General features: G+C 30.8%; 2 protein-coding genes across 3 annotated transcripts; one reads left to right on the top strand and one right to left on the bottom strand.

The window, feature by feature from the left end:
* Positions 1-21: 21 nt before the first annotated feature.
* HINT1 (histidine triad nucleotide binding protein 1) lies at positions 22-705 on the top strand. The gene is made up of 2 exons (XM_065507293.1): positions 22-124; positions 191-705. The coding sequence occupies exons 1-2, from the start codon at positions 72-74 to the stop codon at positions 603-605; spliced, it is 468 nt and encodes a 155-aa protein (XP_065363365.1). The 5' UTR covers positions 22-71; the 3' UTR covers positions 606-705.
* A 3,017-nt stretch (positions 706-3,722) lies between these two features.
* Positions 3,723-5,018, bottom strand: LOC135956920 (rab-like protein 3). Of its 2 annotated transcripts, none has more exons than XM_065507530.1 (3): positions 4,881-5,018; positions 4,335-4,826; positions 3,723-4,112 (listed from the first exon to the last, which is right to left on the bottom strand). In XM_065507530.1, the coding sequence occupies exons 1-3, from the start codon at positions 4,927-4,929 to the stop codon at positions 3,775-3,777; spliced, it is 879 nt and encodes a 292-aa protein (XP_065363602.1). In that variant the 5' UTR covers positions 4,930-5,018; the 3' UTR covers positions 3,723-3,774. The 2 variants fall into 2 exon arrangements, with proteins under 2 accessions (XP_065363602.1, XP_065363603.1); XM_065507531.1 differs by having other exon boundaries at positions 4,341-4,826.
* Positions 5,019-15,238: the final 10,220 nt, after the last annotated feature.

Raw genomic sequence — 15,238 nt, 5'->3', positions numbered from 1 at the left:
TGCAACCCTAAAAGTTTACATACATTTCTACTACTAAAATAAGCAACAATGAATCTAGAACAATTTGACAAATGAGTCTATTGAATTTACTTTCACGAAGCCGGTTAATTATAAGGAAAAACTGGTAAGGATATGACAAAATATGGGATTATAAGTGAAGTATTACATTATTAACTATACATTTCTCTAGTCTTTATAATCTGCCAGCCACGCACAAAGTCGGAATGGCAAGTGAAGTTGATAAGGCCCAATCGGCCGCACCGGCCGAAGATACAATTTTCGGTAAAATTTTACGCAAGGAAATCCCATGTAATTTCATCTACGAAGATGATAAATGTGTCGCATTCCACGACATCAGTGCTCAGGCACCAACACATTTTTTGGTTATACCACGTAAACCCATTCTGATGCTGTCTCAGGCTGAGGAAGCCGATGCCAGTTTGTTGGGTCACCTTATGTTGGTGGGCAGCAAGGTAGCCAAACAATTGGGTTTGGATGATGGTTATCGTGTTGTCATCAACAATGGCAAACATGGTGCCCAGTCAGTGTATCATTTACATTTGCATTTCTTGGGCGGTCGTCAAATGAAATGGCCACCAGGCTAAGAGGAGTATGGTTTGATGGTGAATGATTTAATATGTATAACATTTTTTATTAAATAAAAAATTGTACTAAAACGCTCCAAAGGAGTTAAAAAGCTTTAAATTGAAAGTGGTTTCATTTCAAACATAGTTGATAAAGAAAATATGTTAGTGTTTTGCGTCATTCCATAAATTTTAGATAAGATGAGCAATAAGATAACTTTTATTACGTTTTAATATGATATGATTCAATATAGGGTAAACGCTCCTATAGTCGGCATGACCCAGTAGTCGGCATTTTTGACTTAAAAGCTTAATAAATAAGAATAACGATAATTTTATACAAAAGTAAGATTTAACTTTAATTAAACATACACTCATTTATCTTTATGTAATGTTTAAATTTAGGTGAGATGAGTATTTTCATCTATTTTTGTCCTCATTAAGTGACCATCTTTCAACTGGTGCGGAAGTGCCTGTTTTTTAAGAAATTTTTTAGTGGCAAGGCCAACTAAAACAAGTTAGTAACCATATCAATTTCAGTAATATTTTTACCAGAGTGGTGTTAACAGATAAAACTTTGTTTAAATATTACCTACAATGTGAAAGTTTTCACAAAAAATATTTTTTTTGGTTATTTTTAATTGATGCCGTCATTAGGAACAAAAATTTCTATGATTTTCAATAGTCGGCATAGTGATGCCGACTTCAGGAAAATTGTTAATTTTTTGTATTAAGCTCAAATTCTACAAATTTGTTTATTACTCATCTCTCTTGACAATAGTGTTGAAGAAAATGAGTTTGCAATGAGTTTACCCAATAGTCGGCACAGTTTTAATTGAGAATTTTAAGAACTGCCGAGTATAGGAGACCAAGCATCCTGAACTCGGCAGCAGCTTTTTATTTGACTGGAGATCGTTAAACAGAGTAATATTTAGAGATTCAGTAGGTATTATTAATTCTAACATCTTAGAATTCCAAATATGGACAATCCAGAAAAAATACCCATGCACCAATATCCTGAAAAAGCCTTAAAATATTTTCTATGCGAGAGAAGGCCCGATTTCTGTATTAGGTGCCAGTAAACAATATGGAGTTCCGCGTTCAAAAATATAGGACAAATTATACGGTTCCGAAGGTCCTATGAGAATGGGGCCGCAAACAGTGTTATCTAATTCCAAAGAAAGTGAGGATTAACTTAACACGGTTCAATCAATCGTGAAGAGCAGCAAACCACACCATTTGTATATGATCTACCCGGAAAGAAATGGTATAAAGGGGTTTTTAACCTTTAACTTATGACGTGAAAATTTTTGACATAGTCACAGATGTGGTGTAAATTTTACACCTTATAATTTTTGCAAAAAATTTTACTTTAAAAAACATTTTTTCGTTAATATTTGCTTTTTAACAATAAGATACAACAATTTCAATTTAAAAAAATTAAAAAAGGAAAGCAAAATGTTATTTGAAACAAAAATGCAGGCACTTTATTTCGCAAGCCTTTTTGAGAAAACTTTAAAAAAATGAAGAGAGGGTGTAAAATTTGCCACCACCTCATAAGTTAAAGGTTAAACTGTTCTCTCTAAAATAATCATGTAAGGTACCTTAATAAACAGGCTCTTTACTAAATCAGTTGGAGTTATTAGTAGGTGATCGGCCTGAAAATGAGAAAAGAAACGGATTTGGATCTAGCTTTTGAAATAGTCAACCGACTAGCTCCTAATATGAGCGTAGAATTGATTCCGATGACATTATCGAAGAGAACAATAACTTAAAAATAAATTATCAAACTATTGAAATTGTGAGTAATCTTACCATAGAGGCAGGCACGTTCATAATTAACAAGGAAAAGTTGAAAATATGGTAGTATCGCCAACTTTAGCTGCAGAAAATCACAATGAAACGTTGAAACCTGTTCACTACTCATCTCCAACTTTATCAAATAATTATTCAAATACTTGGTTTCAGCCTTTTAACTGTTCAAGTCCAATCCCAACAAGTTGTAGTTGTACATTTAAAATTTGTTCAAAGTTCTTTAATAATATTATGGTCACTGGGATATTGTATATGATTGCGGTAACCATAATATGTTTACGTTACCATTAACATGATTGTAAATAAATATATATTTATGGCAATCATTTTCATGATAATGATTTATCATAATATGTTGATCTCAGAATATGATAACCATAATCCTAGAACAACACAATATGTTGAAGTATTACATCATAAATATGGTTGCCACAAACACATAAATATTTACTACAATCATATGTATATATGATTGCTACAATGATGTGAATGGTAACTTAAACATAAAATAAACATAAATGGTTACCGCAAACATATACATAATTACAGTGACCATAATAGAAAAATAAAATAAACCAAAACAAATTAAAAAAGGAAGATAAAACCAGTTAGGGGCACATGTGAAGAGGATTTAGACACAGATCCTGAGGATGATGGTCTAAAAACGTAGGATATGATATTTGCCCACAGTGGTTTCACCTCAAATGCACTAATTTATGTTTTTTATTAGTATTTATTTAAATGGCTGATATTTTAAATAAAAAATAACTTGAATTCTTTTATGATTTTATTCTTTTCTTAATAAAAAATGCTATGCCGACAATTGGGTCACAAATTGCCGACATTAGGATCAAGGGTGCCGACTTCGGGCACAAATCGTGTTTTTTCAAAAAAACGTAAATTGCTCAAATTTAATAAAAACTGCTTGAAAAGAATTAATTGAGTCTAAAACTATACAAATTACTAAACAACAATAACCCATTTACATCCCAATACCATGTTCGCACTCATAATGGTATCACTTTAAAAACTGAAAAAAAGTTAAACTGCCGACTACTGGTGCATTCACCCTATATGATACGGTCTCTGAAACTGTTAATTTTAATCTTCAGAACAACTGTTTCAATTGTTTAAAATTGTATTGTCTGGAGTTTTTTTACATCAGCCTTTCGCAGAAATCTGTTTAGTTTTTTTTTTTCATATAACTTAAGTCAAAATTAACGCCTAAAAGTAATTAGCTATCTATTTAAAAGTGGTTTGATTCCGACAACTAAAGCCCCCACCTTAATTTTAATATTTTTTGACAAACAAAAAAGGCATCAATTAAAGTAATTTATCTTAAATTTATTGAATAAAAATCATATTTTATTTAAAACTAAGAATTGGAATCCATTAATATATTACCATATGCTGGCATGGATCTTGCTGGTGGTCTGGTATCTCCAATTGGAGGACTGTGTAAACTACCACTTCCACAGATATTTGCCGTTGAAATTATGGTGGGACTGCCTTGAGGCGAAGATGAAGCTGTGTTATAACGGCGACGATCTGTTAAAGAACCAGAACTATAAAAACCCTGGTCTCTTGTTTGTTGCTTCTTTTCAATGACCATGTCAAAAAATCGTGAAAGTTTAACAGCATCTGTAGTACCGGCTGCGATACTGCGGGGATCACGACAATTAAGCCAAATTTCTTCGGCACCACACTGTTCGGCTATAAAAATGTATTTTTTTTTTATTATTTGGAAACTACATTTGCTATAATTGTATTGTAAGTATGGGTTATTAGTTTAATTTAAAAATTTCTTTAAAGGGAGCTATTGGCATTATTTAAATAATCAAAATGCTCTTGAATTTTTTACTCCCTTCACCCAATCCCAATACCTCTTAAAAACTACTTGTTAATATGGGTTAAAATAAGAAAAACTATATTTACTTTTACCTATGCCGCCGGCTTTTTGCACTGTCTTCGGTTGTCTCCTCTCATCTAGCAAATCAAGTTTTGTGCCCATTACCAAAATAGGTATTTGAGTAGCGCCTACAAATTCCTCGGGATCAAAACCATTGGCATCTGCCATTAAACTAGCACTTGGACCGCTACTACTATTGCTGTTGCCTTTGTATGTGTCTTTTCCTTCCTTGTTGAGAATTTCAAACAACCAATCACGTAAATTGCCATGACTTTTACGATTTGTCAAATCATGCACCAAGATAATACCATGAGTTGGTGTGTAAAACACACCCCGTGTATTCTTATGACTCAGAGAACCACCAATATCGAATAATTCTATAAAAAAGGGTTTCTGTTGGGCCGTACCTTCTTTGAATTCGTGCAGTTTGATTTCGATGTTGCAGCCCACCGTCCAGCCGGGCCGGGTAAGACTTTCGCCGTGGGCTATAAGATGTGTGAGACAAGTTTTGCCCACACCTGTGGATTGCGTCAAAAATATATAAATATTACATATTTAAATATTTTACTCACCAGAATCTCCCACTATAATAATGCGTACTTTATCGATAGTGTTTGCCATATTTTTTGTATAATCAATTAGTTTAAGTTTAGTTTCTTATGTTTTTTGTAAAATAAAAATAAATTAATACTGGGTCTGATAAAGAAAACAGCAAAAACAAAAATGTAAACAATGACTTCTTCTTGTTTACAACAACACCATTTGGCATTCACTAGGTGTTGATGACAGATATGATTGCCATATTTTCTAAATTAATAGTTGCCATATTTACTAATTTAAAGGTACTAGTAATTATTTTTTGTTTCAAATGAAAAATCCGTTAATTTGAAACTGGTAAAATTGGTTTTTTATAATATATCATGATTTTATTGATTTAAGATGCATTTGAAAGATGCTAAGGTCCTCTTAAGACTACATAATTCATAAACTATGCAAAAAAATAAAAATGTTTTCAAATAACATTAAGATGTTTTAAATTGACAATTACAATTTCTATGTGACGGGAAGTCCTACTATTTTTAACATTTTTTATACTCCCTTAATAACAAAACTTCAAAAGTTCAAAATCCTTAATAACTTTGTCTATAAGTGTTTAATCGAGAAAAGGAGCTCCATCTGTGATCACTCATATTTTGTACCAACAACCGATGTTTAATGTGAAAAACTTAAAAACCTAAAATCCTTAATAACTTTGTCTATAAGCGTTTAATCGATAAAAGGAGCTCCATCTGTGATCACTCATATTTTGTACCAAAAATCGATTTTTCATATGAAAAACATAAAAAAATTTAAAATCCTCAATAACTTTGTCTATAAACGTTTAATCGAGAAAAGGACCTCCATCTGTGATCACTCATATTTTGTACCAAAAATCGATTTTTGATATGAAAAACATAAAAAACTTAAAATCCTCAATAACTTTGTCTATAAGCGTTTAATCGAGAAAAGGACCTACATCTGTGATCACTCATATTTTGTACCAAAAATCGATTTTTCATATGAAAAACATAAAAAACTTAATATCCTCAATAACTTTGTCTATAAGCGTTTAATCGAGAAAAGGACCACCATCTGTGATCACTCATATTTCGTACCAAAAATTGATTTTTCATAGAAAAACTTCAAAAATCTAAAAACCTTAATAACTTTGTCTATAAGCGTTTAATCGAGAAAAGGACCTTTATCTGTGATCACTCATATTTTGTACCAAAAATCGATTTTTCATATGAAAAACATAAAAAACTTAAAATCCTCAATAACTTTGTCTATAAGCGTTTAATCGAGAAAAGGACCTTCATCTGTGATCACTCATATTTCGTACCAAAAATCAATTTTTCATATGAAAAACTTAAAAAACCTAAAATCCTCAATAACTTTGTCTATAAACGTATAATCGAGAAAAGGATCTCCATCTGTGATCACTCATATTTTGTACCAAAAATCGATTTTTCATATGAAAAACATAAAAAACTTAAAAACCTTAGTAACTTTGTCTATAAGCGTTTAATCGAGAAAAGGACCTCCATCTGTGATCACTCATATTTCGTACCAAAAATCGATTTGTCTATACCAAAAATCGATTGTCTATAAGCGTTTAATCGAGAAAAGGACCTCCATCTGTGATCACTCATATTTTGTACCAAAAATCAATTTTTCATATGAAAAACATAAAAAACTTAAAATCCTCAATAACTTTGTCTACAAGCGTTTAATCGAGAAAAGGACCTTCATCTGTGATCACTCATATTTAAAAAACCTTAATAACTTTGTCTATAAGCGTTTAATCGAGAAAAGGACCTCCATCTGTGATCACTCATATTTTGTACCAAAAATCGATTTTTCATATGAAAAACTTCAAAAACCTAAAATCCTCAATAACTTTGTCTATAAGCGTTTAATCGAGAAAAGGACCTCCATCTGTGATCACTCATATTTAGTACCAACAATCGATTTTTGATATGAAAAACACCAAAAACTTAAAATCCTCAATAACTTTGTCTATAAGCGTTTAATCGAGAAAAGGACCTTCATCTGTGATCACTCATATTTATTACCAAAAATCGATTTTTCATATGAAAAACATAAAAAACTGAAAATCCTCAATAACTTTGTCTATAAACGTTTAATCGAGAAAAGGACCTCCATCTGTGATCACTCATATTTCATATCAAAAATCGATTTTTGATATGAAAAACACCAAAAACTTAAAATCCTCAATAACTTTGTCTATAAGCGTTTAATCGAGAAAAGGACCTCCATCTGTGATCACTCATATTTAGTACCAAAAATCGATTTTTCATATGAAAAACACCAAAAACTTAAAATCTTCAATAACTTCTTCGTATTTAGTACCAAAAATCGATTTTTCATATGAAAAAACTTAAAAAATCTAAAATCCTCAATAACTTTGTCTATAAGCGTTTAATCGAGAAAAGGACCTCCATCTGTGATCACTCATATTTCGTACCAAAAATCGAGTTTTCATATGAAAAACACGAAAAACTTAAAATCCTCAATAACTTTGTATATAAGCCTTCAATCGATAAAAGGAGCTCCATCTGTGATCACTCATATTTTGTACCAAAATTCGATTTTTCATATGAAAAACTTCAAAAACCTAAAATCCTCAATAACTTTGTCTATAACCGTTTAATCGAGAAAAGGACCTCCATCTGTGATCACTACGATTTCGTAAAAAAAATCGATTTTTCATATGAAAAACTTCAAAATCCTAAAATCCTTAATAACTTTGTCTATAAACGTTTAATCGAGAAAAGGACCTCCATCTGTGATCACTCATATTTTGTACCAAAAATCGATTTTTGATATGAAAAACACCAAAAACATAAAATCCTCAATAACTTTGTCTATAAGCGTTTAATCGAGAAAAGGACCTCCATCTGTGATCACTCATATTTTGTACCAAAAATCGATTTTTCATATGAAAAACATACAAAACTTAAAATCCTCAATAAGTTTGTCTAAAAGCGTTTAATCGAGAAAAGGACCTCCATCTGTGATCACTCATATTTCGTACCAAAAATCGATTTTTAATGTGAAAAACTTCAAAAACCTAAAATCCTTAATAACTTTGTCTATAAGCGTTTAATCGAGAAAAGGACCTCCATCTCTGATCACTCATACTTCGTACCAAAAATCGATTTTTCATATGAAAAACATAAAAAACTTAAAATCCTCAATAACTTTGTCTATAAGCGTTTAATCGAGAAAAGGACCTCCATCTGTGATCACTCATATTTTGTACCCAAAATCGATTTTTGATATGAAAAACACCAAAAACTTAAAATCCTCAATAACTTTGTCTATAAGCGTTTAATCGAGAAAAGGACCTCCATCTGTGATCACTCATATTTTGTACCAAAAATCGATTTTTCATATGAAAAACATAAAAAACTTAAAATCCTCAATAACTTTGTCTATTAGCGTTTAATCGAGAAAAGGACCTCCATCTGTGATCACTCAGATTTCGTAAAAAGAATCGATTTTTCATATGAAAAACTTCAAAAATCTAAAATCCTTAATAACTTTGTCTATAAGCGTTTAATCGAGAAAAGGACCTCCATCTGTGATCACTCATATTTTGTGCCAAAAATCGATTTTTCATATGAAAAACATCAAAAATTTAAAATCTTCAATAACTTTGTCTATAAGAGTTTAATCTAGAAAAGGACCTCCATCTGTGATCACTCATATTTCGTACCAAAAATCGATTTTTCATATGAAAAACACCAAAAACTTAAAATCCTCAATAACTTTGTCTATAAACGTTTAATCGAGAAAAGGAACTCCATCTGTGATAACTCATATTTCGTACCAAAAATCGATTTTTCATATGAAAAACTTCAAAAATCTAAAAACCTTAATAACTTTGTCTATAAACGTTTAATCGAGAAGAGGACCTCCATCTGTGATCACTCATATTTCGTACCAAAAATTGATTTTTCATATGAAAAACTTCAAAAACCTAAAATCCTCAATAACTTTGTCTATAAGAGTTTAATCTAGAAAAGGACCTCTATCTGTGATCACTCAGATTTCGTAAAAAAAATCGATTTTTCATATGAAAAACCTAAGATCCTTAATAACTTTATCTATAAGCGTTTAATCGAGAAAAGGACCTCCATCTGTGATCACTCATATTTCATATGAAAAACATAAAAAACTTAAAATCCTCAATAACTTTGTCTATAAGCGTTTAATCGAGAAAAGGACCTCCATCTGTGATCACTCATATTTTGTACCAAAAATAGATTTTTCATATGAAAAACATAAAAAACTTAAAATCCTCAATAACTACAAGCGTTTAATCGAGAAAAGGACCTCCATCTGTGATCACTCATATTTTGTACCAAAAATCGATTTTTGATATGAAAAACACCAAAAACTTAAAATCCTCAATAACTTTGTATATAAGCGTTTAATCGAGAAAAGGACCTCCATCTGTGATCACTCATATTTAGTACCAAAATCGATTTTTGATATAAAAAACACCAAAAACTTAAAATCCTCAATAACTTTGTCTATAAACGTTTAATCGAGAAAAGGACCTCCATCTGTGATCACTCATATTTAGTACCAAAAATCGATTTTTCATACGAAAATCTTCAAAAACTTTAAATCCTCAATAACTTTGTCTATAAGCGTTTAATCGAGAAAAGGACCTCCATCTGTGATCACTCATATTTAGTACCAAAAATCGTCAATAACTTTGTCTATAAGCGTTTAATCGAGAAAAGGACCTCCATCTGTGATCACTCATATTTCATACCAAAAATCGATTTTTCATACGAAAATCTTCAAAAACTTTAAATCCTCAATAACTTTGTCTATAAGCGTTTAATCGAGAAAAGGACCTCCATCTGTGATCACTCATATTTAGTACCAAAAATCGATTTTTCATATGAAAAACATAAAAAATTTAAAATCCTCAATAACTTTGTCTATAAGCGTTTAATCGAGAAAAGAACCTCCATCTGTGATCACTCATAATTCGTACCAAAAATCTATTTTTCATATGAAAAACTTCAAAAACCTAAAATCCTCAATAACTTTGTCTATAAGCGTTTAATCGAGAAAAGGACCTCCATCAGTGATCCCTCATATTTTGTACCAAAAATCGATTTTTCATATGAAAAACTTCAAAAACCTAAAATCCTCAATAACTTTGTCTGTAAGCGTTTAATCGAAAAATGGAGCTCCATCTGTGATCACTCATATTTAGTACCAAAAATCGATTTTTCATATGAAAAACACCAAAAACCTAAAATCCTCAATTACTTTGTCTATAAGGGTTTAATCGATAAAAGGAGCTCCATCTGTGATCACTCACATTTTTTACCAAAAATCGATTTTTCATATGAAAAACTTCAAAAACCTAAAATCCTTAATAGCTTTGTCTATAAGCGTTGAATCGAGAAAAGGAGCTCCATCTGTGATCACTCATATTTAGTACCAAAAATCGATTTTTCATATAAAAAACATCAAAAACTTTAAATCCTCAATAACTTTGTCTCCATCTGTGATCACCCCCAGGGTTTAATCTGGTATCACTCATATTTCTGACAAAAATCCATTTTTCATATAAAAATTTAAACTGTTTGCTTGCATGGGCAAAATGGGTCAAATCAGTTTACATTGTAAACTGATAGTTCACACTAGCATTTTAAAAGTTTACCAACGAACCCATGTTTATACTTAATCTTCTTGTTAGTAATTTTGCTCTGAATTCGGTTTAATTGCCGTATATAGCTGAACTCCTCTGCAATAAGATGTTGTCGCTGATAATGTGTTTGTTGTTGTGTCTCCTAAGCTGTCATTTCCTGACAAATGCAATAATTCAAATTATAGTCAGTCGCTGTGCTTTGTTTGCCTGAATGTATGTATTTCTGTATGGAATGATTTGTTTTATGAATTTATTCTAGATTTTCTGCATTCAAATGCAGAAGGCAGCGTCAAAAATAGCAGAGTATGATTTTAATGCAGTTCACAATCTATTGTAAATATGTACGTTGCGTGAGAGTGAGAAGAATTAACATTGCGCGAGCAAAAGGGATATGCATACATATGTTTAATGCAAATATGCATGAAGTATCAAAGTAAGGCCTTTGCAGTCACAGGGCCTCCTAACTTTGATATGACATCCTTATAAAGCACCATTTTGAAGAAGACTAAAAAGAGACAGCTTTGCTTTCTCAAAAAAGGTAAGTTGAAATTTAGCTTTAGATTTATTAGGATGAACATTTATAGAATTTAGACTTTAGCGGGTGCAATTAAGAAAATCAGTTTAAATTACAAATACAACAGTTGACTCGCTTGGAAAAGAAGGCCTTACAAGTGAAGGCCTTTCTCAAAGTATTTGCATATGTGCGTAGATTTCTTTTGCATGGTAAGAAAACGTTTAAGTTTACAATTTGTATATTTTAAGGATATGAAATGATATTTAAAGGTGTGATATTCATGTCAATATTTGTGACAAATCGTTTCATTTAATTTGAACGACGTCAACAACAGAATTTAAATGCAATTACGATTAAATATGAAAAAAAGCGTTCTTCTTTGTAATGCAATGTAATAAAGAAGATATTATTTTTTAAGAAGATGGGGGTGCAAGTAGATATATTTTAATAGAGTGGCCGCATTTGTATGTAGCCAAAAAAATCTTTATTTTCACCATAATTACTTGATGATATAAATGTTGTGGTACCAACAATTTGGGATCAGCGTTGATTTAATTTTATCTCGTTTTTCAATTTTCAACTCCACAGATTCATCTATTAACGAATTTTATCTCGCTTTCAATATAAATTTTGAACTTAACAGATTCATTTATTAACGAATTAACTTTACAAGATATAACATGAATAAAATCGGATAAAAATAATTTAATTTACTTAGGACTTCTTCGACTCGGCAGCTCGGCTTAACCGACACTTAGGCATTCGGCGAAGGTCTGGTTGGTTACGATAACACAGAGTACTATTATTTTTGGAAACTTTTTACTTGGAAAACAATAAAATCCATTGTGAAATATTAGGACATTATGACATGATAAGAGAGAGACCTTGTGAATTGACCAAATAAAAATAATCCCGGATATGACCAGTCCAGTCAAGTTTTATTCAAGAATTTAAGAGGTCCGAAAAAGTAAAATCTTTGAAAAATGCGTAATTGGTTTCGTTTTCAAATCAGAATGTATGTATTTATGTATATAAGCAAATTTATACCCATATTATTGTCATTATTTTCACAAAATATGGTAAGGGATATAATTCTTCGTAATTGAACCTCACAGATGTTGCATTTTTTATTTGGTTTGTGACTTAAAAATGCGAGATTTATTTTTTTTTTGCTTCGAAAATGTCGAATTTTGTACCAACAAATCGTCATATGTGGGAAGTTTTGCTTTATTTCTCTTATTTTAATAAAAGTGCCGCTGAAGCACACCGATTTCTCGTCAAAGCTTATGATGAATGTGTTCCATCGGTTTCAACGTGCGAGATAGATGGTTTGTGCGTTTTTAACACGAAAGACAAAGATCGCCCAGGTTGAATAATAATTGGTGGCATTACAGTGTAATGATTACACCATGAAGATTGAAGTAAAACTCAACAATAGCTTGCAAAATTATTGGGAGCTACTCAAAACGTTTGCGTGCAGCAGGATTCATCCAAAAGCAGGGAAATTGGGTACCATACGAATTGAAGCCGATATACCATGAAAGACGCCCTTGCATGTCCGAAATGAAACTTGAACGCTATAAAAGAAAATAATTTTTGCACCGAATGAAAAATGGATTCTTTACAATAACCCGAAGCATAAGAGATCGTATGTAAAGCCCGGCCAACCAGCCGAATCGACTCCAAATCCAAATGGCCATGGCACTAAGGTAATTCTCTGTATTTGATAGGAACAAAAGGGTCCTATCTATCATGAGCTGCTGAAATCTGACCAGACCATCACAGGGAACCTGTACCGAACACAAATGATTCGTTTGAAGCAAGAATTGGCCAAAAACACCCAGGATATGCGGTCAGATATGAAACCGTAATATTCCATTATGACAACTGTTCAAAATGAAGTGGTGGCGAACTTTTGCCTCACCCGCTTTATAGTCCAGACTAGGGTTTTTATCCCGGGAATTCCCGGTATAAATTTCCCGGGAATTTTGCCAATTTTTCACTACCCGATTTCCGGGATTTTTAGTCGAGAATCCCGAGAATTAAAAACTGACGAAAATACATAGAAAAGAAGTTAGAACTCTATTTTTTTCACCAAAAAAACAGTGAAAAGTTTATAATAGATCGTTAATTATTATTATTTAGGGTTTTTCGTATGAAAATTTAAAAAGAGAATTTATTATTTATAGAATTTATTTCTTATTGAATCATTCTAATTTCTTTAAATTTCTTCTTCAAATCCATAACAAAATAGCTTCAACAATTTATTAAGTGATTCAATTTTTCTTCAATTCAAATCTAGTACAAAAAGGCTTAAGACAATTTTTTCAATTAATTTTGTAAATGATTTGATTTAACAAAAAATTTAATCTTTCAAAGTTATTAATTAACTTTAAAATTAATTCAGTTTAAACAAAGGCTTTGGAATGAATCTAAAAAATTAAATACTAGGAATGGATTTATGGAATGAAAGGCTGACATTCTTTAATTACGGCTTAAGATTCTAGTGAATTAAGTTCAAATTTTATTAATTAATTCGAAGCTCTGATATTTAATAATTATAACACTAAGTATTTATATGAAATTTGGCTTTAATATTCCTAATTTACAGTATGATTATATATTTCGAGAATAGCAGGGTACCCGGGAATGTAGAAAAAAATTTCCCGATTCCCGGGAATCAAAAAAGTTCGGGAAATTAAAAACCCTAGTCCAGACCTTCAACTATTTGTATCGATCGATGCAGAACGCTCACTCTGAATACGCTTCACTTTGGAGCGGAGTGTCCGATATTGGCTTGATTATTTCTTGGACTCAAAAGATGAGCATTGACTCGGAAAGAGGGGAAATGGTCATTGCTAACAATGACCAATACTTTGAATAAATTTATATTGTACAAATTTTTCAAAATAAAAGCAAAACATTTTAAAATATTCCGCATTTTTAAGTCATACACCCAATAATTTCTGTCTGATTTTTTATAATAATATTTTTAAGAAACTCCCAAGTTTGACCTGTAAAATGAAAGGTTGAGTTTACATTTATTTTGTTCTAGATCATTATAATCAGAAATTATAGCGAGCACATTTTCAATCAACTGATCGAAAATATTAATAATTCTATTTTCAAAATCAAATAAACTATTCCACTATAGCATTCAACACTTATTTTGATTCGTAATTTCTTAGTATTTTAAACAATTTGAATTAATTTATTTAAGAACTAATTCTTTAGTGAATCGTTAAATGTTTCTGTAATTCAAATAATTTTTTTTATTAATTTTAAGCACTAAAGCCCCAAAAATTCAAGCACTTGAACATTTTGTTGGAATTTAACTTGAATGCAAATATAATTGTGTTTTTAACTTGAAAAATATTTGATAAAATTAAATATTTTTCAAATAAAAAATATATGCTATTAATAAAAAGTGTAATACAACTATAATTCAATTGCTTGACTATAATTAAAGGCTTGAATTGCACTTGCTTTCAACTTGAATTCCAGTAAAAATGCTTATTGGGTAATAAATGAATAAAGACAAAAATATTTTAATTGAATTTGGTTTTGAAGATCAAAGATTGAATTTTATTGTGAATTAAATCATGATTTTAATGAATTTAACAATGAATGAATTATGTTCAAATAAATGCTTAAGATTTAGTTATTTGGGAATGGTTTTAAGGAATAATATTTTTATATTATGAATTCAGTTTGCAGTATTTCGTTTTCAATATCGGTATACAAATAAGCTATCTCTTTAGAATAATTGAGAACATAATAAGGGTCCTCATGTAAACGCTTATATGTCTCGCAAACTGTGCAATCTGTGCATTTTTACACTCTCGCAAATGAACTGTCAAAAAATGTATGGAAATTCTTTTGCACAACTCCGATAAGTTTGCGCGTCAAACTTGAATTTATTGTGCATTTGATGAATCAGCTGCTTTTGTTTATTTTTATTTATGTATAAGAAATAAAAATCAAAAAATATAAAAATTGTGTGCATGTGAAAATTGTGTAACTTTGGAACAGAATGATTGGATTAAATGGCATTGTGTCTGAAAACATTAACCAACAAATAGAATATAAACAAAATCTTCCAAACTATGTATACCACCATTTGTTCCAAAGATTTAACTTTCATTCAACATTTTTCAAATTAAAATGTATGC

Source organism: Calliphora vicina, chromosome 4, assembly GCF_958450345.1.
Source record: "Calliphora vicina chromosome 4, idCalVici1.1, whole genome shotgun sequence".
In the NCBI taxonomy this organism is placed as follows: domain Eukaryota; kingdom Metazoa; phylum Arthropoda; class Insecta; order Diptera; family Calliphoridae; genus Calliphora; species Calliphora vicina.
Note: the sequence above shows the minus strand (reverse complement) of the source record. Positions and strands in the feature narration are given on the sequence as shown.

Coding starts and splice junctions, on each gene's coding strand:
- HINT1 (XM_065507293.1), top strand. CDS start 72: ATGAGTCTATTGAATTTACTTTCACGAAGCCGGTTAATTATAAGGAAA. Junction 125..190: donor TTAATTATAAGGAAAAACTG/GTAAGGATATGA, acceptor ACATTTCTCTAG/TCTTTATAATCTGCCAGCCA.
- LOC135956920 (XM_065507530.1), bottom strand. CDS start 4,929: ATGGCAAACACTATCGATAAAGTACGCATTATTATAGTGGGAGATTCT. Junction 4,827..4,880: donor TATTATAGTGGGAGATTCTG/GTGAGTAAAATA, acceptor CGCAATCCACAG/GTGTGGGCAAAACTTGTCTC. Junction 4,113..4,334: donor AGCCGGCGGCATAGGTAAAA/GTAAATATAGTT, acceptor ACATTTTTATAG/CCGAACAGTGTGGTGCCGAA.